This window comes from Prionailurus viverrinus, chromosome B3, assembly GCF_022837055.1.
Source record: "Prionailurus viverrinus isolate Anna chromosome B3, UM_Priviv_1.0, whole genome shotgun sequence".
Lineage (NCBI taxonomy): Eukaryota > Metazoa > Chordata > Mammalia > Carnivora > Felidae > Prionailurus > Prionailurus viverrinus.
The window spans coordinates 28,125,387-28,148,373 of NC_062566.1; the positions used below are offsets into that span (position 1 = coordinate 28,125,387).

At 38.5% G+C, this 22,987-nt stretch overlaps 1 protein-coding gene across 6 annotated transcripts in view; it reads right to left on the reverse strand.

The window, feature by feature from the left end:
* NEO1 (neogenin 1) overlaps positions 1-22,987 on the reverse strand; it is a 241,941-nt gene that overhangs the window by 38,424 nt on the left and 180,530 nt on the right. For all 6 annotated transcript variants that reach the window (XM_047863477.1, XM_047863474.1, XM_047863473.1 and 3 more), the window contains 7 exons: positions 17,435-17,589; positions 14,843-14,991; positions 14,332-14,470; positions 8,353-8,402; positions 7,280-7,427; positions 3,059-3,169; positions 1,756-1,950 (listed from right to left, as the gene is read on the reverse strand). In XM_047863477.1, coding sequence (XP_047719433.1) covers positions 1,756-1,950; positions 3,059-3,169; positions 7,280-7,427; positions 8,353-8,402; positions 14,332-14,470; positions 14,843-14,991; positions 17,435-17,589 — 947 coding nt within the window. The remainder of the gene's footprint in view (positions 1-1,755; positions 1,951-3,058; positions 3,170-7,279; positions 7,428-8,352; positions 8,403-14,331; positions 14,471-14,842; positions 14,992-17,434; positions 17,590-22,987) is intronic.

Sequence of the window (22,987 nt, forward strand, 5' to 3'; positions counted from 1 at the left end):
AGGATTTTACTTGGAGTAGTACTGGGGAGAACTGTCATTTTAATAAAATCATTTTCTTTTAATAGTATTATCCAATTTATAAACATGGTACCTCTATTTATTTAAGTCATCTTTAATTTCTCTCAGCAATAGTTTTCTAATTTCCAGTACAGACCTTCTACATATTTTTAAAGTTTATCACTAAGTATTTCATATTTTTTGATGCTATGTTAGTATTGTTATTTTAATTCCAATTTCTGTTTATTGTGAGTACATGGGAACACAACTATTTTTGTATATCAACTCTGTCTCTTGTGACTTTGTTAAGCTCACTTAGAGTTTTTACAGATTCCTCAAGATTTTCTACCTTGATAACAGGAAGTATGTACAGTGCAGATACTGGTTTCTAAATATCATTTTCCAAAAAAGAAATCAGTGTTCCTTGGAGAAATGACTGATTCAAGGGCTAAGGGCAGGGAAAATATCTTACTGTGTCACAAGGAAGAAAGTACCCACAGAAAGCTGGAAGATGTCAAACAAAAGAAGTGGCTATAAAGAGACTCCCACTGGCCATTCTTTCACTAAGGAAGAAAAGGAAAGCGCTTCTGTATCAAAGAATGCTGATGAATGTAGAAGTAATAGAATTAGAACTTCACTTGGGAAACACCACCACAGAACCTGTTAGGAAAACGCTAAAACAAGTGAGTGAACATTTGACGACAAACAAGATATTTACAAAGACTCAAGGTATCTCCCCAACAAGGTATTTATTAATTATGAAGGAAAAAACCAGTAACCTTATGTTGGAGAAATGTGGCAGATACCCTCTGAACCAAGTGATTGATTAACATCACCTGGCATTAACATCACAGCCTTTCATGTGCCTCCTGTTGTGATGCACTGACAAGAACACAACGTATGGATGCCGTTTCTTCCAAAAATGGGTAAGCTGACTGTAGTGAGGAAACATGAGACAAGTCTAAACTGAGAGACATTCTACAAAATATAAATGGTCTATACTTATAAAAAATGTCACAGTAATAAAATATAAGAAAAAAACAAGGCACTACTCTATGTCAGAGAAAACTAATGAGACATGATAACTAAATGCAATAAGTGACTCTGGACCAGAAAACAATGTTTTTCTTTTATTATAAAGGACTTTAATGAGATAACTCGTAAAATATAAAGTCTATAGATATTGTCTCAGTGTTAACTTGCTGACTTTGATAAATGTAGTATGGTTATATTAGAAAATGCCCTCAAGTTTTAGGAAACTCACATAAAAGTGTCAGAGGGCAGAGGGCATCACATGTATAACTTACTCTCAAATGTTTCAGAGAAAAAAATATGTATGTATAGGAAGATAGAGAATGATAAAGCACATATGGTAAAATGTTAACTTTTGGGGTCTCTTGGTGAAGGATATATAGGAATTCTTTGTAGTTTTTAAAAGTTTTCTGTAAAAATAAAGTTATTATACAATAAAAAGTTAAGGGGCACCTGGGTGGCTCAGTTGGTAGTGCATCCAACACTCTTGACTTCAGCTCAGGTCATGATCCCAGGATCGTGGGATCAAGCCCCGTGTCAGGCTCTGTGCTGAACATGGAGCCTGCTTAAGATTCTCCCTCTGTCTCTCTGTCTCTGTCTCTGTCTCTCTTTCCCTCTGGCCCTCTCTCCCATCTCGCTCTAAAATAAAAATTTTTTAAATTTTTTAAAAAAGTTAAAAAGAAAGAAATTCCATGTGCATTTACTTCCTCTACTCAGCATACATACCCAGATTTTCGATGGTGTAATATCGTTGTTTATAGTCCACTTTGATGGTCTGGGCATGAGGGCTGCCAATACCATAACCAATGGCATAACCTCTGACCACAATGTTCTGATTCTCTGGAGGAGTCCAGCTTACTACAATGCTAGTGACAAGTGGTCGGACGTGAAGAGAACTGGGCACTTCAGGAACACGAGTTTCTGGGAAGGAAAGTAGAAAAACAGGACTTAGAATATTTCACCATCCTTGGGCCATGGTGTTTAGCCTCCTGTCAAATTATTTGGGGCTAAGATTTTTCCATTACACCCAAGAATTCACAGAGAATCTGTATATATAGTGAAGTATGGCCTGTGGTTTTACCACACTCTAAGAAGAAAACAAAACCCAAACAGCCTGAAATACAAGACAATGAAATATTAATTTGGAAGGGAAGGCAAAGGAATCTAAGAACCTCTGCCCAATGGGGAAAACAAATAAACTGCCTTTCAATAACTACTCATTCCTCTTGGTCCCACATCTGAGTCCCAGACTCAACTAGGTGGAATGAGAAAGGCAGAATACCAACTAATTAGAAGCCTGTTGTCAACAGGTGATCAAGTATCACATTACAGCAATTGTATCAATTATTTACTCCTCTAAGTAATGTAAGTCAGAAAACAGGAAACCTTAGAACTACATATTGATTTAAATGGTGGGAGACTAAGAGGCTTAAAAAAGGTAGCAATTTATAGTATCTTTCAAATCCATCACTTCAAGGCATAACTTGCTATCTAAATTTAAAAAGTGGTAAGCCAAGAATGAGAATAAGGACCGGGGTCTTTTGTCTCCTAAGTGCAGTACCAGTGTCCAATAAAGACAGACACACACACACACACACACACACACACACACACACACACACACCCTATATGGAGGTATTCACTGAACACAGGTGAGAAAAAGGGCAAGGTGTGCAGGACTAAGAGAAAAGGGGAACTGTAGCTGAAAAAGGAGGCATTGATGTGGCTCAGTGTTAAATTTTAGATTATCCATCTACTCAATGGCCTCGATAAAAAAACTAGACTTAAAGCACCTGTACATTTTATTTGTTCTGGTTCTGCTTAAAGGGACAGATCTCTAAAAGCCACTGGGGGAGAAAAAGCATTCTAGGAGACTTGCTGCATTACAGTAAGGACAGCAGTGTAATATACTACAGTTCACAGATTTAAGCCACATACACCACCAAATCTGTGGCTTTCCAGTTTAAATAATTTAACTACAGTTAGTTAGTACCTAGCTTCTGCCAACCCTGTTGATTGTTGTTCTTACCATCTAAATCACTTTCAAAAGTTTCAGCAGACAGCCAGTCAGTAGCCGGGCCTGTGCCATTGATGGTTAGAGCAGCCACTCTGAAATTATATTCAGTTCCCCGATCAAGACCTGAGACCCAAATGAGGAGAAAAAAAAAAAAAAAAAAAAAGAAGACAAGTTGAAACAGATTTGGAAAACAGAAGATTAACAATTTGTCATTAACCAAGTATCCCATCCACCAACTCCATACACAGCTACTATCTTGATAAAGTTTCAGTTAAAGTTAACATAGCACAAGCAATACATCAACACAGCTCAGAGGAGCTCCCCCACATCTCCAGGAGAGGCTGAAGCCCACACAATCAGGAGGAAAACCAATGAGTAAAGGTCCCAAGAGATTACAGACTTTTTTTTTTTTTTTTTAAAGAGTCTGAAGGCCCCTCAGAGATCATTTAATGTAATCTCTTCACTTTGTTACTAAGGCAGCTAAGGTCAAAAAGAGGTCGAAGATAATGAAAGAATCCTAACAAAGAAACAAAGTCAGTTGGTCTCAGAAGATACCCAAGACCAGAAAATAACTCAAAGATGTAACTCCTGCTGGGTCACCTCAACCTCTGTTCTCTGAGTCATCCCCATAACAAGAGTAGAACAATTTTAAACACCAAATATGGCCTGGAAATCTTTTTCACAACAGCCTACCTGCCCATAAACAGGAATAAGCCCTTTCTATTATGCAATTTTTCATAATGACTATCAGTAATAAACCTGCCTATGTACTGAAGGCAACAAAAACCCACATGTAAAAGTCTACCCTACAAAATAGGGCAACAGCCAGTAATATGGCCAGCTATTCATATTATTTATACATCCATTTTTTTTCTTCTGTTAAAACAGATAACATAAAATTTACCATCTTAACCATTTTTCAGCGTACAGCTCACATGTATACATCTTTTGAGCACTTAAATACTAAATATAGCCTTAGATCTCATAAGGTTGTGAGAAATGATCCTACCTCCCCATATCGAAATATTAGGTTCTTTGGCCAGCAGCATAGTACAGAAGCTCTTAAGAGAGAACCTGAGAGGGAGGACACGGCCAGGATGCAGCGTGGCTCAAAACAATCCTGTCACACGTGAGAGATGGGTGGGAGGTTCTGTTCTCAGCAGGCCCACCCTGAAGCTGGTTGCCCACAGGAGAAGCAACAAGCAAGGCAGGAGGAGGAGTCAAATGACTGGGCCCAAGTCAGTTCAACCTGTCACCTCCCTGCATACACTGAACCCAAAAGTGCCAGAGAGGGTTGTGCATGTGTTTATGATTGTTAATAGACAAATAATATGGACTACTGGCAAACATGGCTCAATTGAGGTCCTAAAAGAATTCAACCAATCAGATTATCATTCCCTCCCCGTAGGTGAAAGTCAGAATGTAAGAGAGCACGTAAGCAAGTGACAGTGCACACGCCCATGTGAGCAGGAGACATGAGCGTAAAGAGGCTGAGTTCCTCTCCCCATAAGTAACCTACATAATGCAGACTAAAACTAAGGCCCACACTTAATGTTTACAAAGACATGGCAGAATGTGTTAAGTGCTGTAAGTGGCATAAAACGAAGAAACAACAATTCCTTCTGGCTACCACTTAGTCATATTTGTGTTTCGGTACAGGATCCTGGTAATCCACATTGCTAATACTTATCAAGCTTCAAGTTAATGCGCCAGGAGAGCAAAGATGTCCATTTTTGCTCCCCATTGTGTACCTAGTGCCAGCACATGTGAACAAAAGTTCAGTATAGTCCATTAAACAAATGAATCCATATATGATTTTAAAATCCAAGGATTTTCTCGATAAAGAAAAAGCTGTTTTGGGGGCACCTGGGTGGCTTGGTTGTTTAAGCGACCGACTTCGGCTCAGGTCATGATCTCAGTTTGTGAGTTCGAGCTCCGCATCGGGCCCTGTGCTGACAGCTCAGAGCCTGGAGCCTGCTTTGGATTCTGTGTCTCCCTCTCTCTCTGACCCTCCGCTGCTCACGCTCTGTGTCTCTCTGTCTCTCAGTAAAAAATAAATGTGAAAAAAAAATTATTAAAAAAAAAGAAAGGAAAAGCTGTTTTTAACATGAAGGTGATTACTTGGCTTACATGTCAAATGTTTCATTGAGAAAGTGAATAGTCTCCTCATGGTTCAGGACTACACTCTGTTTTTATACTAGTAACAGGAACAGTACCTGGTACACAGTAAGTATCTACTACTAAATATTCAAAATAAAGGCCTTACAGATGGGAAATGTTATCTGTATTTGGTATAAAACCAGAAATGTTTTTTTTTTCTCATTTTTTTAAACGTCTATTTTTGAGAGAGAGACAGAGACAGAGCACGAGAAGGGGAGGGACAGAGAGAGGGAGAGACACAGAAGCTGAAGCAAGCTGCAGGCTCCGAGTTGTCAGCACAGAGCCCGACATGGGGCTTGAACCTGTGAACTGCAGGATCATGACCTGAGCTGAAGTCGGACGCTCAATTGGCTGAGCCACCCAGGCGCCCCAGAAACTGATTTTTAAGAACATAGAAGATGCTCCTCTGTGAGATGTCTCAGCAACACTACTTCAACTGTGTTTACACGCTGAAGCTTAGAGCTGTGGGGTTCCCGTGAATAAATTAAAAGACTGAAAGCTACCCTAAGAGACAAACATTCACCTGTTTTGAAAGAAGTCAATCCTATCTGTGAGCTGAGGAGTAAGGAGAAAAGCGTGCTGGATTACCAGAGCGAAGTTTCCACTACAGAGACTCAATTAATTGTTAGAGATTCCTACCGTTACACTTCCTGACCCCAGATCTTGGTTCTGCCAAGAATGTGACCCCTTGGGCACAGCAAAGAGGTTGGTGTCACGCTTCTCTCCCCAGGAGGGAAGCAATGTAAGGGAAATTGAGAGCTCCCCAAGGGAGATGAAACTAATTCTTAGGGCTTAAATAATGGTGACAATATCTCCAATTCTTGTAGTTCTCTTCTACCAGCTCTGCTGGGAAGCCCCAAAATGGCTTCTTAGGGGCATCTATCTCTGTTCCTTGTAAGCATAGTCCCAATATCCAAAGAGCAAAAAGCACTTCACGTTTCTTCTCATGCTTCTCCTGCAAAGCCAACTGGTCCTTGCCGAGCCCACTCTACTCCCCTACCTGAGGAAAGAAGTGGGGGGGGGGGCGGCACTCTGTCATCTGTAGAGGGAATCCATATTAGAGATGCAAGAGGGTCCATTTTTACCAACTATGCCACCTGCTCTGCTGCACAAAAAGGGAAAACTGCCCAAAAGGAGCTATCCCTGACAGAACTTTCTAAAACTTATCATGTAGCAAGTAGTAGAATGATTGCTACACTGCTATAGCTATTCACAAACGTTGCTTCAGGCCACATATACATGAGTGGTGTCCGTGTTATGTAGACCTCTGCTAACAGCTAGACTGAGCAGATTCTTGGCGTAGACAGCTTTGTTTTACCTTCTTTTGAGATTACAAAAAAATGAAGACTTAGGATGGTTCAACTTACTATTTTTTGACTTTGTAATGATATAAAAGTGATACACATGCAGTAGAAACTGTACTTTGAATTCTAAATTGTGATCTTTTCCCAGGCTGGTGATATGAAGCATAGTCTTCTCTTGTGATGCTGTGGCAGCACCCAGTCAACCTTGTATCACGAAGGTAAACAACTGATACACTTACAAAATTCTGTTTTTCACTCTCAGTATAGTATTCAATAAAGCACATGAGATATCCAACAATTTGTTATAGAATGGTTTTTGCGTCAGATGGTTTGGCCCAACTGTAGGCTGATGTAAGTGTTCCGGGCATGCTTAGGGTAGGCTAGGCTAAGCTATGAGGTTTGCTAGGTTAGGTGTATTAAATGCATTTTCGAGTTAGGATATTTTCAAATTTTGATGGGTTTATTGGGACATAACCCCACTGTAAGTCAAGGAAGATCTGTATCTATATATTCAAAAAAGAAAATGTGGAGACTACAGAAAACCCCAAGTGAAGAAATGAAACTCAAACACAATCTCAAGACTCAGATAACAGAACACTTAATACTATTTTCCATTAACTTGATTATCAGGTCAGAAGTAGACTGAATTAATTCTCTTGCACTGTTTTCACATTAAGTCACCAGCTCAGAGTGGTCATTAGACTAACATAATTCAACTCCTGAGAAGGACGCTGTCTCCTAACTTCTGCCCACGTGCGGGGCAGCTTACCTTCAATCAGCTGAGAGAGCTGTGTCCCAGGTACCAAGGTCTCAGTGACATCACTCTTTCGGGAGGCCTTTCGGTAGCGAATCTTGTAGCCAGTAATCTGACCATTCTGTGTGGCTGGAGGAGGTGGCTGCCAGTGAATCACAATACTCTGGGGAAGACAAGAATATTGGGAAACGACCAAATCTATCAAAAGCTTGGTCCTGTTTTGTATATTATTATCCTGAATTCACTGACATTTTAAAGGCAGCAGGGTGCTCAGAGTTTTGCTTAAGGATCACTCAAAATTACTTTTCAATTTTAAAATCTTTAATGATCGAATGGGGAGATTCCAGTTGCAGGTAGTATGTTCTGGGCCCTTATACATTAGGCAAAAGTCTCAGAAAAGTTTTCATAAGGAAAATATAAGGTCAGAGGCACATGGATTAGAAAGTAAACTATGGTTTAGGTGTAAGGTGCTCTCTTCTATCTCCACTGTGGAACAGCTGAAGTTGGGCAATTTCTGCCAAAAACTCTTCAAGAAGGGAATTGTTAACTAATAGTGGTTTTTGACGAAAGGAAAAGGGGTCCTATGGTACTTTTTGAAAGGACTGAGTGTCTCAGGTGTCAGTGAGCCCAGAAGGGCTCTGGGCCTTTGAGAGGCACACGTGGTCTTCAGTGAACAGGGACTTGACTATGAGGGAGTCTGAGCACATGCAACGCTCTGACAGATGTCCACCTTCGGCTTTGCACTGAGCTCAACGCATGGAACTGAGGGGTTATGGTATCATAAACTTACTTCTTTATACCTTATCACCAATGTTCTGAACTGCTGAGATTTATAATGTCATGATTTGCATAACTGCGATACATCTGCAGAAAGACTATAGTAATTTTGGCATGAGAGAAAGGCAGTAAAGTTAAACAGAAAATCCTGGAGTCGGTTTCCGAATTCAGTTTTACTGGCAGGTGGAATATCTATGACACCTTATTTCTCTGCTTGATGACAAGTCTTTTGACACAGACTCTCCCTGTCTATAAGCCCTCCTGAGACTTAATAGTATGCTAGTAAAAATGAATAGCAACATAAAGTTTACCTTTGAATTTCTTACTTCTAAGGACAGATTCTGAGGAGCAGCACTGGGAACTGGACAGGCAGAAAAAGAAAAAAAAAATTTTTTTTTTTTTTTTTACCCATCATGTGATATCCCTGGCCAGACTTTATACAAATATGCATCTCAAACACTGATTATACAACTTGCAGATCTAAACCTAGCTGCCAATGCCCTCATGTTGATAGAAGTATGTGGATAAGGTGTGGCCATATTTGACTGGCTTAAAAAAAAGGGACACATTCATATAAAGGCCCCCATATCCAAGTTAGGTTGCACCTTTGGGGAGTCATTTCAAGGAAATGACATAGGCTCTGAACTTTTTTAGACCCCATATATACATTCTGAACCTTCAACATATCATTCTGAATATTCTTGGTGATAGCATATCTTTACCTAGGGGAAGAGCTACAAATTTTCTGGAAACAAGTCTAATGAATATGGCGAGTAAATGTACTGGGTAATGTTGTTATGAGCCCCAAATATGAGGTGCATAAATCACTGAGCTCTGCATTCTTGTGGGGTTCCTGAACTGATTTTGAAGCCAATTCCCAAGTAGAGTAAGGAGAGATATACAATGACAGCTTCAGTAAAGGGGCCATCTGTTTTCCCAAGACAAATTCTATTGCAGGGAACACTCATTTTGATGTGACAAGTTTGGGACTGCTGGTTAAACAAATAGCTGCATAACTTTAATTTCTCATGTATGAGAACACAAGGCAGGGCATTCTCAAATTTTATGATCCACACACCTTCCAGCATCCCTTTGTAGTAACTACAGCAGGCAAAAAGAATTTAAGTAAACCTGATTAATTTCCTCTTCACTCACAAAACGCGGACTTTAGCTCATTTTCTCCTAATCCATCCATGGAAACTTCTGTCTCCCTTTCTCTGACATTTGGTGACCAGATATATGACTCAGTACCCACTGCTCTATATGCTTCTGGAGGACAGACACTATTTCTTGCTCAACGTTGTATCCTGTGCTAAACACAGTACATCAGGCCTCAACCCAGAGATTTAGGCAGAGAAGGCCTCGAGTAGGACTCCAGTGCATTTTGAAAAAAGTCTATGAATGGTTCCAATCATCTCCTGGCTAAGAACCCCTGACTTAGTTGCAGAGGCAGCCAACATAGCTGTTGCTGGTGTCTTCGTCTTCTTCATCATCATGACTAAGATTTGCTGCCTGTTCCTACATGGCAGGTAGTTAATCCTTACAACAATCCTACAAAGTAGTTTCTATAATCATTCCCATGGTATAGATGAGAAAGCTATAGATGAGGTTCAGGGCAGTGAACCTGACCGAGTTACCTGTTTCGCTAATGCAGGGAAAGAATGGTCTTAATCCACAGTGCTGCCCTTAACCACCATGCCCAGACACATTCAGTTCCCATGACAGGCACTGTCGTCAGCATTCCAATGAGTGCATTGAAACTGGTTCATGTGTAAGTTTAAAAGCCTACATTAAACATTTTTTCTCTCAATTTTTCTCAAAAGTCCTGACCAAATGGCTTATGTAGTTGGCTAACCAAACTATAATTTGTATTTACATTTCCCAACTTTTTATCCTGAAAAAATGCCAAGCACACAGAAAAGAGCGGCAAGAATAAGATATTGATCTCTACATATTCTTTTCTTGGATTCACAAATTGTTAATGTTCTGGCACATCTGCTTTATTTCTCTCATTATATTTATACTTGCATATTTATATATCTACGTACTGTTTCTGAATCATCTGAGGAACAGCTGCAGTCATCATCATACTTCGCTCCTAAATACTATATAGTACGTACCTCCTAAGAACAAGGATGTTCTCCAACAAAACTATAATAAAACAATCACATTCAGAACATTTCATCTTAACCCAAAAATATTATCTAGACATCAGTTGCATTTCTATATGCTAGTAATAAAGTTGCAAAAAGATAAATTAAGAAAACAATCCCAACTACAACTGTACCAAAAACAATAAAATACCTAGGAATAAACTTAACCAAGGAGGTGAAAGACCTGTACTCTGAAAACTACAAAACATGGATGACAGAAATTGAAGACAACACAAATGGAAAGATATTCTGTGTTCATGGACTGAACAATAAATACTGTTAAAATGTCTATCCTACCCAAAGCAACCTACAAATTTAATGCAATCCCTATCAAAATACAGACATCATTTTTCACAAAACTAGAATAAATAATCCTAAAATTGGTGTAGAACACAAAAGACTCTGAATAGCCAAAGCAATCCTGAAAAACCAAAGTATCCAATCCCAGATTTCAAATTAACCTACAAACCTGCAGTAATCAAAACAGTATCATATTGGCACAGAAACAGACACACAGATCTACAGAACAGAGATCCCAAAACGAAACCAATGATTATTTGGTCAATTAATCTTCAACAAAGGAGGCAAAAATACTCAATGGGAAAAAGACAGCCTTTTCAACAAATGTTGCTGGGAAAACTGGACAGCTACATGCAAAAGAATGAAAGTGGACCATTTTCTTACACCATACACACAAAAAAAAGCTCAAAATGGCTTAACGACCTAAAGGTGAGACCTGAAACCGTAAAAATCCTAGAAGAGAACAAAGGCAGTAATCTCTAGCATCAGGCACAGCAACATTTTTCTAGAAAAATGTTGTCTCCTGAGGCAAGGGAAACAAAAGCAAAATAAACTATTGGACTACTTCAAAATGAAAACTTCTGCACAGCAAAGGATATAATCAACAAAACTAAAAAACAATTTACTGAATGGGAAAAGATATTTGCAAATGGCATATCTGATAAAGGGTTAGTATTCAAAATACATAAGGAATTTATATAACTCAAAACCAAAAAACCAAATAACCCAATTAAGAAATGGGCAGGAGATATGAACAGACATTTCTCCAAAAAAGACATATAGATGGCCAGCAGATACATGAATAGATGCTCAACATCACTCATCATCAGGGAAATGCAAATCAAAACCACAATGAGATATCACCTCACACCTGTCAGAATGGCTGAAATCAAAACCACAACAACAAGCATAGGCAAGATATGGAGAAAAGGAACCCTCTTGCGGTGCTGATGGAAATGTAAACTGGTGCTGCCATTCTGGAAAACAGTATGGAGGTTCCTCAAAAAGTTAAAAATAGAATTACCATATGACCCAGTAACTTCACTGCTGGATATTTACCCAAAGAATACAAAAACGCTAATTCAAAAAGATAAACGTACCCCTATGTTTATTGCAGCATTATTTGCAATAGCAAAACAATGGAAGCATACCAACTGTTCATATATAGATGAATGGATAAAGATGCAGTATGTATACACAACCACCCACCCACAAAATGGAATATTACTCAGCCATGAAAAAGAATGAAGTCTTGTCATTTGCAACAACATGGATGGAGCTAGAGAGTATAATGCTAAGTGAAGTCTGTCAGTCAGAGAAAGACAAATACCATAGGATTTCACTCATGTGTGGAATTTAAGAAACTAAACAAATGAAGAAAACAAGAGACAAACAAACAAACAAAAAAATCCCCAAAACAATAACAACAAAAAACCTAGACTCTTAACTACAGAGAACAAACTTCTGGTGACCAGAGGGGAGTTGAGTGTGGGAATAGGTGAAATAGGTGAAGGAGATTAAGGGTACACTTACCATGATGAGTGTTGAGCAATGTATATGGAATCACTGAATCACTATATTGTACACCCAAAACTAATACAACACTGTATGTTAACTACACTGTAATTAAAAATTTTTTAAATATTAAAAAAATAAATTAAAAAAATTATGTAACATATCTAATATTTAAAATTGCCTACCTAACATTAACTAATTGTACCAATATTATTCTTTATAGCTAATTTTTTTAATGTTTATTTTTGAGAGAGGCAGAGTGTGAGCAGGGGAGGGGCAGAGAGAGAGAGGGAGACACACAGCAGGCTCCAGGCTCTAAGATGTCAGCACAGAAGCCTAATGTGGGGCTCGAACTCACAAACCGTGAGATCATGACCTGAGCTGAAGTCAGATGCTTAATCAACTGAGCCATCCAGACACCCCCCTTTATAGCTAATTTTACTCCCAGATCTGGAAGCCAGTTGAAGATAATACACGTTTTTTATTTCATGTCTTTATTCTTCTTTAACCTAGATTATAGTATGATACTCCCCATTAAAAAAAATTTTTTTGGGGGGAGCCTGGGTGGCGCAGTCGGTTAAGCATCCGACTTCAGCCAGGTCACGATCTCGCGGCCCGTGAGTTCGAGCCCCGCGTCAGGCTCTGGGCTGATGGCTCAGAGCCTGGAGCCTGTTTCCGATTCTGTGTCTCCCTCTCTCTCTGCCCCTCCCCCGTTCATGCTCTGTCTCTCTCTGTCCCAAAAATAAATAAACGTTGAAAAAAAAAATTAAAAAAAAATAAATAAAAATAAAAAAAAATAAAAAAAATTTTTTTAACACTTATTTATTTATTACTGAGAGACAGAGAAAGACAGAACATGAGCAGGGGAGGGGCAGAGAGAGAGGAAGACACAGAATCCAAAGCAGGCTCCAGGCTCTGAGCTGTCAGCATGGAGCCCTACAAGGGGCTTGAACTCACAAACCGCGAGATCATGACCTGAGCCGAAGTTGTACGCTTAACTGACTGAGCCACCCAGGCACCCCCCTCACCCATTTTTAACATCTATTTATTTTTTGAGAGACAGAGAGAGAGAGACAGACAGAGAGAAAGAGACAGAAAGAAAGAAAGTGGGGGAGGAACAGAGAAAGAGAGGGAGACACAGAATCCAAAGCAGGCTCCAGGTTCTGAGCTATCAGCACAGAGCCGGATGCGGGGCTCAAACTCACAAACTGGGAGATGAAGACCTGAGCTGAAGTCAGACACTTAACTGACTGAGCCACCCAGGTGCCCCATGATACTCCCCATTTTTTTCTCTGAATAGTCTCTATACTTTTTTTAATTGTCCTCCCCCACCTTTTCTTTCATGAGACTCATATTTTTTAAGAATTCAGGCCAGGGGTGCCTGGGTGGCTCAGTTGGTTGGGCATCCGATTTCAGCTCAGGTCATGATCTCATGATCTCACAGCTTGTGAGTTCAAGCCCTGTTTCGGGCTCTGTGTTGACAGCTCAGAGCCTGGAGCCTGCCTAGGATTCTGTGTCTCCCTCTCTTTCTCTACCCTCTTCTGCTCATGTTCTGTCTCTGTCTCAAAAATAAATAAACTTAAAAAAAATTTTTTTTAATTAAATAAATAAACAAGAATTCAGGCCAGTTTAGTTTTTTTTTTTTTTTTTTTGGTAGAATTTTCCTGTTAGACACATCCAAACTAAGGAAAATTCTATAAACAAACAAACTGGCCCAGATTCTTAAAAAATATTGCTGACTTTCAGAAAACAATACATCATATACTTATTAATTGTAATAAATGCCATTATCTTCTGTTCTTTATAAAAATATTTTTTTAAAAATGCTGGTCTTAACCTACTCAATGCCCTTGGCAGGCTGTAGTTTGAAAAATACTGCTCCAGGTCATGGTTATACGAATATAAGTTAGCTTCAAAATGCAGACAGAAATGAAACTGTCACAAAATACTCAGAATTAAAAAGAGCCATTCAGAACACAAATATGATTGCTAAGTCAAGAAAGCCAGCCTTCCATCGGTCCTGGAATGGTCTGTGTTACGAACAAGCAACACCATTTACTTACACAAAAATAAAAACACGAGAAACTATTTAGTACCAGTTCTGTACTCTCTCAGTAAATCTTTACAGCAAACCAGTGAAGTTGGTATTATCTACATTTTACACGTAAGGAAGCATGCTTAGACATGTTAAGTGACTGAAGTCCAAAAAAGGGGTAGAACTGGGTTTGAACTGAATCTTCTTGTCATCAAAGCCCATGACCTTGCTACTAGGCCACCAGGGCCCCCAAGCACGGCATGTGTTCCAAAGGAAGAAAGACTCACCATCTGACAACGTTCGAACAGCAACATCTTGTGTGGAGACTCCAGGACCATGTTTGTTGTAAGCCACCACTCGGAAACTATACTCTGTGTATTTTTTCAACCCATTAACAGTATGGGAGTGACTTGAAACGTCAACATCCTTGAATAAAATAAAACAATTTCCATGGATACAACTCAAGCCAAAAGACATGCTGTGAAATAATGAGCTATACAAATTCTATATTTGATACAATGCAGATTTTTATCTCTTTTACAGAATGCTACCTAACAAAGTGGAATAATCATAAACACTGGCAATTTACTGGGAAATACTGCTTGTTGTTTAGTGACCCTTGCTGATAAAAAATACAGAATAAAACTTGGTACAAAGAAATAGAGTCTGCTGACTTTTCATTTCCTATATACATCTTTTTTATGCTCAGATTTCTAGACAAGCAAGTATTGAGTTTCGGAAATATATTTCAACTCCACTATTCCAATCAATGGATGAAAAAATGGCTTCATCTTATACCTGTTCTTTATCGGTCCCTTTTTCCATGTAGTACAATTTGTAATTCTGAATTTCCCCATTGCCAGACAGAGGTGTTTCCCAGGTGACAGTGATGGACGTAGGTGAAGCTGCATGTGCTCGGATGTTAGGTGCTGGGCCAGGAAGCTGAACTAGAAGGAAAATTTTGAGACAGTGAGATATGAGTGAAATTTAATATACTCCTCAATAACCATTCTCAGCAGTAATGTCATTTTGGCCATGTTTTTAAAAACAATAAAAACTGAGAAAACGTTTTGATGGGAAGTGGCTTTAGGATAATATATAATTAAATGCATTGCCCTGTTTATGACTCAAATTATAACCAAAAATGATCTGTGAGGTATCTCAAATGTATTCAATGAAAAAAATAAACATTGCAGAATTTTTCCTGTGGTTTATAAGTCCTAATTTTTCAGTAGGACTGTAGCACACAAAAACAGCCATCACAAAAAGAGAGCCTTCTGGAGATTAAGAGCACACTTATCATGATGAGTACTGAGTAATGTACAGAACTGCTGAATCACTGTATTGTACACCTGAAACTAATATAAGTATGTTAGTTATACTGGGATTAAAGTAAAAAACTTAATAAGAAAAAAAAAAAAAAAAAGAGTGCGTTTTTTTACCAGGAACTGGGGAAATGATGATGGACAGGGTGCCTGCCCGCAAAGAATTCCCAGTCTAGAGGGAAGTCAGACATATAAGTGTTACAAATAATGTGACAAATGCTAACAGATTTCGTGATTGTAACAAAAACATAAAGAGAATACACACTTTGCTTTGGGAGGGGGTGGGGAGGCAAGGGAAGGACTGGGGAAGACTTCTGGGAAGCAAGAAGGAACAGCTTTCTCAGACACCAAGGGGAAAATTATTCCAGTCAATGGGGATGATACGTGAGAAGACAGTGTAATGTGGTTCAGGCTGAATACTGAATAAATGTGGGAGGGAGAATGTTTAAAAGGAGGACACGAGCCAAAGAGCTTCTAATGTGCTGCTGTGGAGTCTGAATTATCTCTTGTAGGTGTTAGGTAATTACTGAAAAATTATGAGCAGGAACATGACATGACATGATCAGATCTGTATTTAGAAAGGACATGTGAACACATGCATGGAAGAAAAACAGTATGGGAATAAGACTAGATAAAAGAATAATGATTTTAAAAATAGCTACCATTTACTGAATGCTTATAATCAGTCCGGTTTAAAGTGCTTTACGCTTTACATAAATTTCAATTATGTCTTATTTAATCCTTGTACTAACTCACATGAGAGGGATACTACTGTCATCCTTATTTACACATGAGGTTGAGATTAAGAATCGTTCTTAAATGATGGGAAAGTTAGTGAGCAGTGAGGCCAGGAGTTGCACACTTTCTGACTCTAACACCTGGACTCAAGGAGACCAGTTAGGAGATTATTACAACACCCTCTGTGGGATGGTTAGTCCCCTGATTGTCCAGCTCTACCTCCTACAACGGTTCCCATACCTTTTTACTATATTCTTTTTGTCTGATAGGTTCCAGTTCCAATTTATACACAAATTCTGGAAGTTGCCTACACCTACACTTTGGTAGACATTCTATATTTGAAAACAATTTCTCTGGTGCTAGTGTTTCTGCAACAGAATCCATTAGATTTTAGGAGAAGGGGAAAAAACTAGCAAAATGCAAAACAAACTGGATTTCTTAAATAACAGCACCACAGTTTGACAGTTTTGCTACCAAAGTAGAGAAACCTAAATGTGGTTATTCTGACAGTTGTTTCTTTATTTAGTCATAAATCATGTTATTCGTTTAATGTTAAGAGCATCATTTTGTGCAGCCTGACAGGTGGGATTTGTCACACTTCTGCTATGGAAAACTTTCTTCTAACTTATCAAAGGAAAAGGAAAACAAAATAGTCCCCCAATTCCCTTGAAATAACTTTCAATATATTCACTGGATAAACATAAGCAAATATTATCCTTAAAAGGCACTAAGAAATTCTTCCATTTAACCTGCACAGTGGCATAATAAATGGAAAACATTTTCAGATGGTTTGTTCAGCTAAACATGTGAAATATTTTCTGAGGACTGACTCCAACACTTACACCTTCGCCCGCCACAGGCTGAACACCTCCAAATGAAGTGTAAGTCTCTTTCTGCTAACTTGTCTTTTGCCAAAACATGTTATAGTCGCTTTCCATCCCTCAAATACCCTCAAGAGAATCAGGTTCCCCTTCCACCTACATTCTTATTTCACCTCTTTCTTCTAATCAAACTCCTTGACCAAAAGATTGTGCTGCCTACTTTCCTTAGAATAATAGAGGTACAATATTAGATAGAAAGGATCAGAGGAAAGACGCTAGAAGACATCTGAGGTAGGTCTTACAGGACCAATAAAATTGGAGTGTGTACCGGCAGAATCATATTGCCTTACACCATCTGCTACTGTTTGATGGGAATTAATTTTATCTGCCCTCATTCACAAGTCCTTGATGGCAAGGAACTGGTACTTTCTGCAAGGCTACACAGAAGACAGACCTTGCTATAAGTCTACCTACAGGTATGGCCAACAGACAGGTGGAAGACTCACCCTCAGGCTGTGTTTCTACTCGGAGTGGAGCTGAACTTTCTCCAGAGCCATGTTTATTTTGAGCCATAACTCTAAAGATGTACACAGTGGCTGGCATTAGGTTTTGAATGGTCACCTGCATTTCTCCTGGGCGACTGGTGTTCTCAACACGTTCCCTTTAGACAAAGAGGGGTTTGGAAAGAAACAGCATTGATTAGGAATACTTCTAGAATGTGCGGTTTCATTTTCACTGCAAGTCCTATAGATATAATACCACATCAAAATCTTAATTGAAGTCAAATGAACTCTCAAAAAAGCAAACCTTTGGGGTGGAACAGGGCACAGAATACAGACACTGGCAAAGAACAATGTCACACGTGCCTGATAACTTACTGACATTTTGCTTAAACATGACTGACTTTGCAGGTCATAACCACAACTTCCTTTCAGAGAAGGCACAGACAAGGATCTTCTCACTGCCATTTCAAATGGGACAGCTGGTCATCAATTTTGCAGGCTTTAGGAATCATTGAGTTTTTAAGGAGTGATTTCCAGGGAGACAAACAAAAGCTGATTACAGGTATGACCCAATTATCAAAGAAAATATCAAGGAAGTCTGTGTATATTTTGGATAAAAGACCCAATAAAAAGAAAACTAGAGATTAACACTTTTAAAGTTGGGAACGTTAAACATTTAAATGAATCCTAAGTAATCCAATTTTTTTTTTTTTAAATTTTTTTTTTCCAACGTTTATTTATTTTTGGGACAGAGAGAGACAGAGCATGAACGGGGGAGGGGCAGAGAGAGAGGGAGACACAGAATCGGAAACAGGCTCCAGGCTCTGAGCCATCAGCCCAGAGCCGGATGCGGGGCTCGAACTCACGGACCGCGAGATCATGACCTGGCTGAAGTCGGACGCTTAACCGACTGCGCCACCCAGGCGCCCCCTAAGTAATCCAATTTTTAAAATAAGCCAATCCTGATACTGATTTTTATAATTTGTTAAAACAAATACTCTTTTTGAATGCTTTCCAAACTGATTTGAAATATTTGACAAATTTTATGACAAACAGGACAAATGAATCCAGTGGTCTGGTGCTATGAACTGAAAACATAAAAGCAGTTATTTGTTTTCTCTATCCTCAGGGTCTGTGTGTCCACACTTGGGTCCATAATTATGTTCAGCCTACTGTATGTACTATAATAAAAACTAATTCATAGGACACAAGCGTTTTCAACAAATATTGTGGAAGTATTCATTCACTGTATTAGACAAATGGCTGGCCTTTATGGATCACCGATCATGTAAGAAGAGCTCTGTATCTATCCTGACAGTAATAAAAAAGGCCCAAAACTACTCTGTGGAAGAAATTACCTGAAACCACATAATCAATTGAATTAAAATTCTTACTTTAAAATATTGGTAATTTTCTCTGAAATCACTGATTAAAATTAATTTAGTTCTACATGACCATACATCAATTGGCCTGATTGTATGTGAACATTTACATTTCAGATATTTGTGTTTTTCAATAGCTTTCTATACTTTTTTAAACTACCTCATTTTAATTTAAAACAAACAAACAAACAAACAGTACCCACATCATACTTATAGAGTGTCTGTCTCTATATGAGCAGGTAGGTCCACTGGAGAAGAGCACTATGGGAACAGTTACTGCTCTAAGATACCTGAGGTACATACAGGTACTTTTCTCTTCAGCTAACCCTCCAAATCACAACATTTAAATGGAGGATATGAGCTGATTTCTTACACTTTGAAGTTTCTGACCTTTGGTCTGATCACAAATGATTGCTGTCTGGTATTTTACACTTTACCAAAAAAAAGCTCCCTGTGAGAGCACAGGTGGTCTGTTCTGCTCACTCTGTACATAAAAGTTCAAACAAAAAGTTAATTGTACAAAAAGCTGAGACTATCTTGAGAAAGACAGTTGGGGGAGGCACCATTTTACTTTAAGTTGAAGTGAGTGTCTCATTCACATTCACATATTACATAAGAACTGAGCAGAATGCTCATACTGCAGCACTCACAAACGTGTGCAGATGCACGAACGGAAATTTGCCTTCTGTACGTAAACCTCTGTACAGTAATAATGTGTATATTTTTTGTTCATTCCTATGTTAAAGGGAAAAAAACAAGAGAAATGAGTGAAGAGAACTAAAAATCTGGAATAAATTTCTATAGAAGCATTACAATTTTAAAAAATCAGTAATAGGTATGATTCCTTCAGATGAAATAAATACCCAGCACCTACCTGCAAAAGCTTGTAACACTAGATTGGTTTGGGGTCCCAAAACCATGTGTCTGTCTAGAAAAAACTTTTGACTTGAGGACAAGATCCAGGGTGAGTTACAAAGTACAATTCTCAGAAATGTGTGACGTTACAACGGAACTTAGGTTAGAATGTGTTAGCTAAGAATCAAGGGAGAAAGACAAAGGTATTTTTTATACTAAGACAGTGCTGGGCTAGGCGATAAGAGCTTCAATTCTACTTTTGGCAAGCTACTAGCTTTCTGGGGGACTGTAGGCCAATCATTAATTCCTTCTGAGCCAGAAAGCAAATATTTACAGACAAAATGGAAAATATTATGTAGTTACTTATATAACCTATTAAAATGTAGCCATTTGAAAATGTAAAAATATTCTTAGCTCCTGGGTCATAAAAATAACAAGTCTGATTTGGTCCAAGGTCCAATATACTTGCCTTGTCTTCCTGCCTTGCCAACTCCTGGGCTCAACTTATAGCTAAGGTTTCATCCATCTCTGAAATGCTATTAATTTTGGAATAACTCACTCTGTTTTTTTTCCATTTAGTGCCTAATATCAGAAATGCACTTCTATTACACTAAAGGCATTGGGGGGGAAAAAAAAGGTGAACATTTCCTAGATGCAAATGCAGAGGAAGGACCCTTTGAAATCTCAAGAAACTCTGGCACCCAATACACATGACCAATATATGACCAAGACACATACTGCCACCTGGTGGTTGATTTTTCAAATGCAGGAAGTGGAAGGCTTTGTAAATTCCTCACACTGCATTCTGATTATAAGTCTATGAAGAAAAGTTATGACCCTCATTTTTCAGATGGGAAAAGTTAAGCTTATAAAGGTCAAATAAATTCCATTTATAAAACAAGTGAGCAGGATCTAGTCTTCTGACTTAGTGTTCTTTCTACTCCTTCATTGTTTATATTCAGAAATCATAAGCTTCATTCACAAATGAAGTGACAAAAAAATTAGTCTCCAAGAACCTTCCTTTGAAATATTCCCCACATTTATTCTGTCCACTCCAAGTCACGGCTCTCCCTTTCGTCCAGACCATACCTACCACACGACTAGGTTAACTACCTGATTTGTCTTGCTGACTTTATTTCTTCTCCTCTTCTATGTAGTGCTCATAAACTACTAAGAAAATCTAATAAAATCACAGTGCACACTTGCTCAGGAGTCTAAAATGGTCCCTTCTTAACTGACTGTGTCCAAATTCTTACTGGCATTATGACATCTGGCTCCAAACTTCCACTTTATTATAATCTCTTACTAATTCCTACCAAAACTCTGGGCCACTTAAGCCAGCTTTCTTACTTTCCCATCCTTCAAACACCAGACAGACACATTAAGTTGGATCCTCCTTGCATCTCTTCTTCCTTTATATATACTTGTCTTGTCTTCCTGCCTGACAATTTAATTTTAAATTGAAGTGACAGATTCTCATTAAAAACAAAAGTATATATAGTTTAAAAAAAAAATCTGAAAGTCCCAGTTTTTCTCTCTCCTCAAAGCATGTCCTTCCCTGACACCTAACCATGGCATGGACTGACCTGTATCTTACCAGATCTCTCCATGTCAGCTCTTCTCAATCTTGGCACTAGCGAGCTGCTGGGCAGGATAATTCTTTGTTGTAAGGGGCTGTCCTGCACATTGCAGGACATTTACCAGCATCTGTGGCTTCTACTCATTGGACATCAGTAAGCATCCTCCCTCATCTCAGTTGTAATAACCAAAATATCACCAGACATTGCCGAATGTCTCCCAAGGGATGGGCAAACTGCCTGTTTGAGAATCACTGTTCTAAGCATTTACATACACATCAAAATATATAGACACATCATTTAAAAATTCCTATATCACATTTCATGTGGATATACATATATTATGTGCTCATTTCTCCATGAATGGGCATTTACTTTCATTCCCCTTTTCATTCTTACAAACAATGCTACAATAAACATTTTTATGAGTGCCCTATGCATACCAGTTATCTATAGAACACCCAGAAGTGTAACTGTTGGGCTGACAGGTATATGCATTAAAGAGATAAAAAAAAATAATTCTGCCAAACCACTTTCTCCAAAGGCTACTCTTATATTGCCACCAAAAGCCTAGAGTGGATTTCTTCCCAGCATTTAACTTGCTTAACACTAGATATTATCAATTTAAAATCTTTGCCAACTTTGTAAGTGAAAAATGGTTTCACTTTTTGTATTATTACATTGTATCTCCAAGACTACAAGTGATGGCAAAACCTTTTTTAACTTTAACAGGCTTTCCATTAAATTCTGTTAATCATCCACTTGTACCATTTGCCTCTTGGAGTATCTCTTAGTTATGACTTATAGGAGCTCTTTATATAGACTGGATGGCAATATTATTTTCTTACAACTGTTACCAATTTTTCCCCAGCTTATCACTTGATGGTTTGATTTTGTTTATGATGTTTTATCACATGGAATTTTACACTGTTGTATAATAAGCTTTGTATATCTCTCCTGTTGTGGCTTCTGGATTTCCTGTCTTCCTTTAAAAGGCCTTTCAAACTCAAATGATAAAGCAGTTGTATTTTCTTCTAATACATTTATAAGCTTTAAAATCTCTTCATCTATCTATAATTTATTGTCCTACATGATATAAGACAGAGCTGTAGAACTTCCATTCTTTCCACCAAATGGAGTCAATTATCTCAACATGACTTCTTGAATAAGCTGTTACCTCTCCATTGACTGAAATGAATTTATTCCCTGGACAAGTATTTATTTACTGCTATTATATGCCAGGCCCTGTTCCAGGTGCTGGTGATATTCTACTGATTTGACAGACACCAGAAATTGGTTAATAAAGAGAGAACATTTCAGAGTGTTCCGTGTTCTGGAAACAAAAGCAGAAAGACAAAACAGGATGATGTGACAGCAGTGGTGTTGTGGTCAACGTTTAATAACCAGCTCTGGTTTGTAGCACTTGTCTCAGTAAATACTCATGCCACACCCCATTTTGAGCTACCAAGTTGTCATGGGTTTACAAAATTTCCTGAAAATTTAACAACAGGCTTGGAAACAAGCTGGCCCCAGAACATCACTGTGTGATAGGGTTGGAGGGGGGCTAAGCCGGGTGAGTATTCACGGAAGGTGTCATCTGAAGATGATTGGTAAGAAGCCAGAAACAGTTGTTTGTGAGGGAAATGCATTTCTGGTAGAAGGAACAGCAGAGACAAAGGACCTATAATGGAAAGAAGTTTGTTATTCTGAGGAATTACTAAATGGTTTTTTCTTTTGTGAAA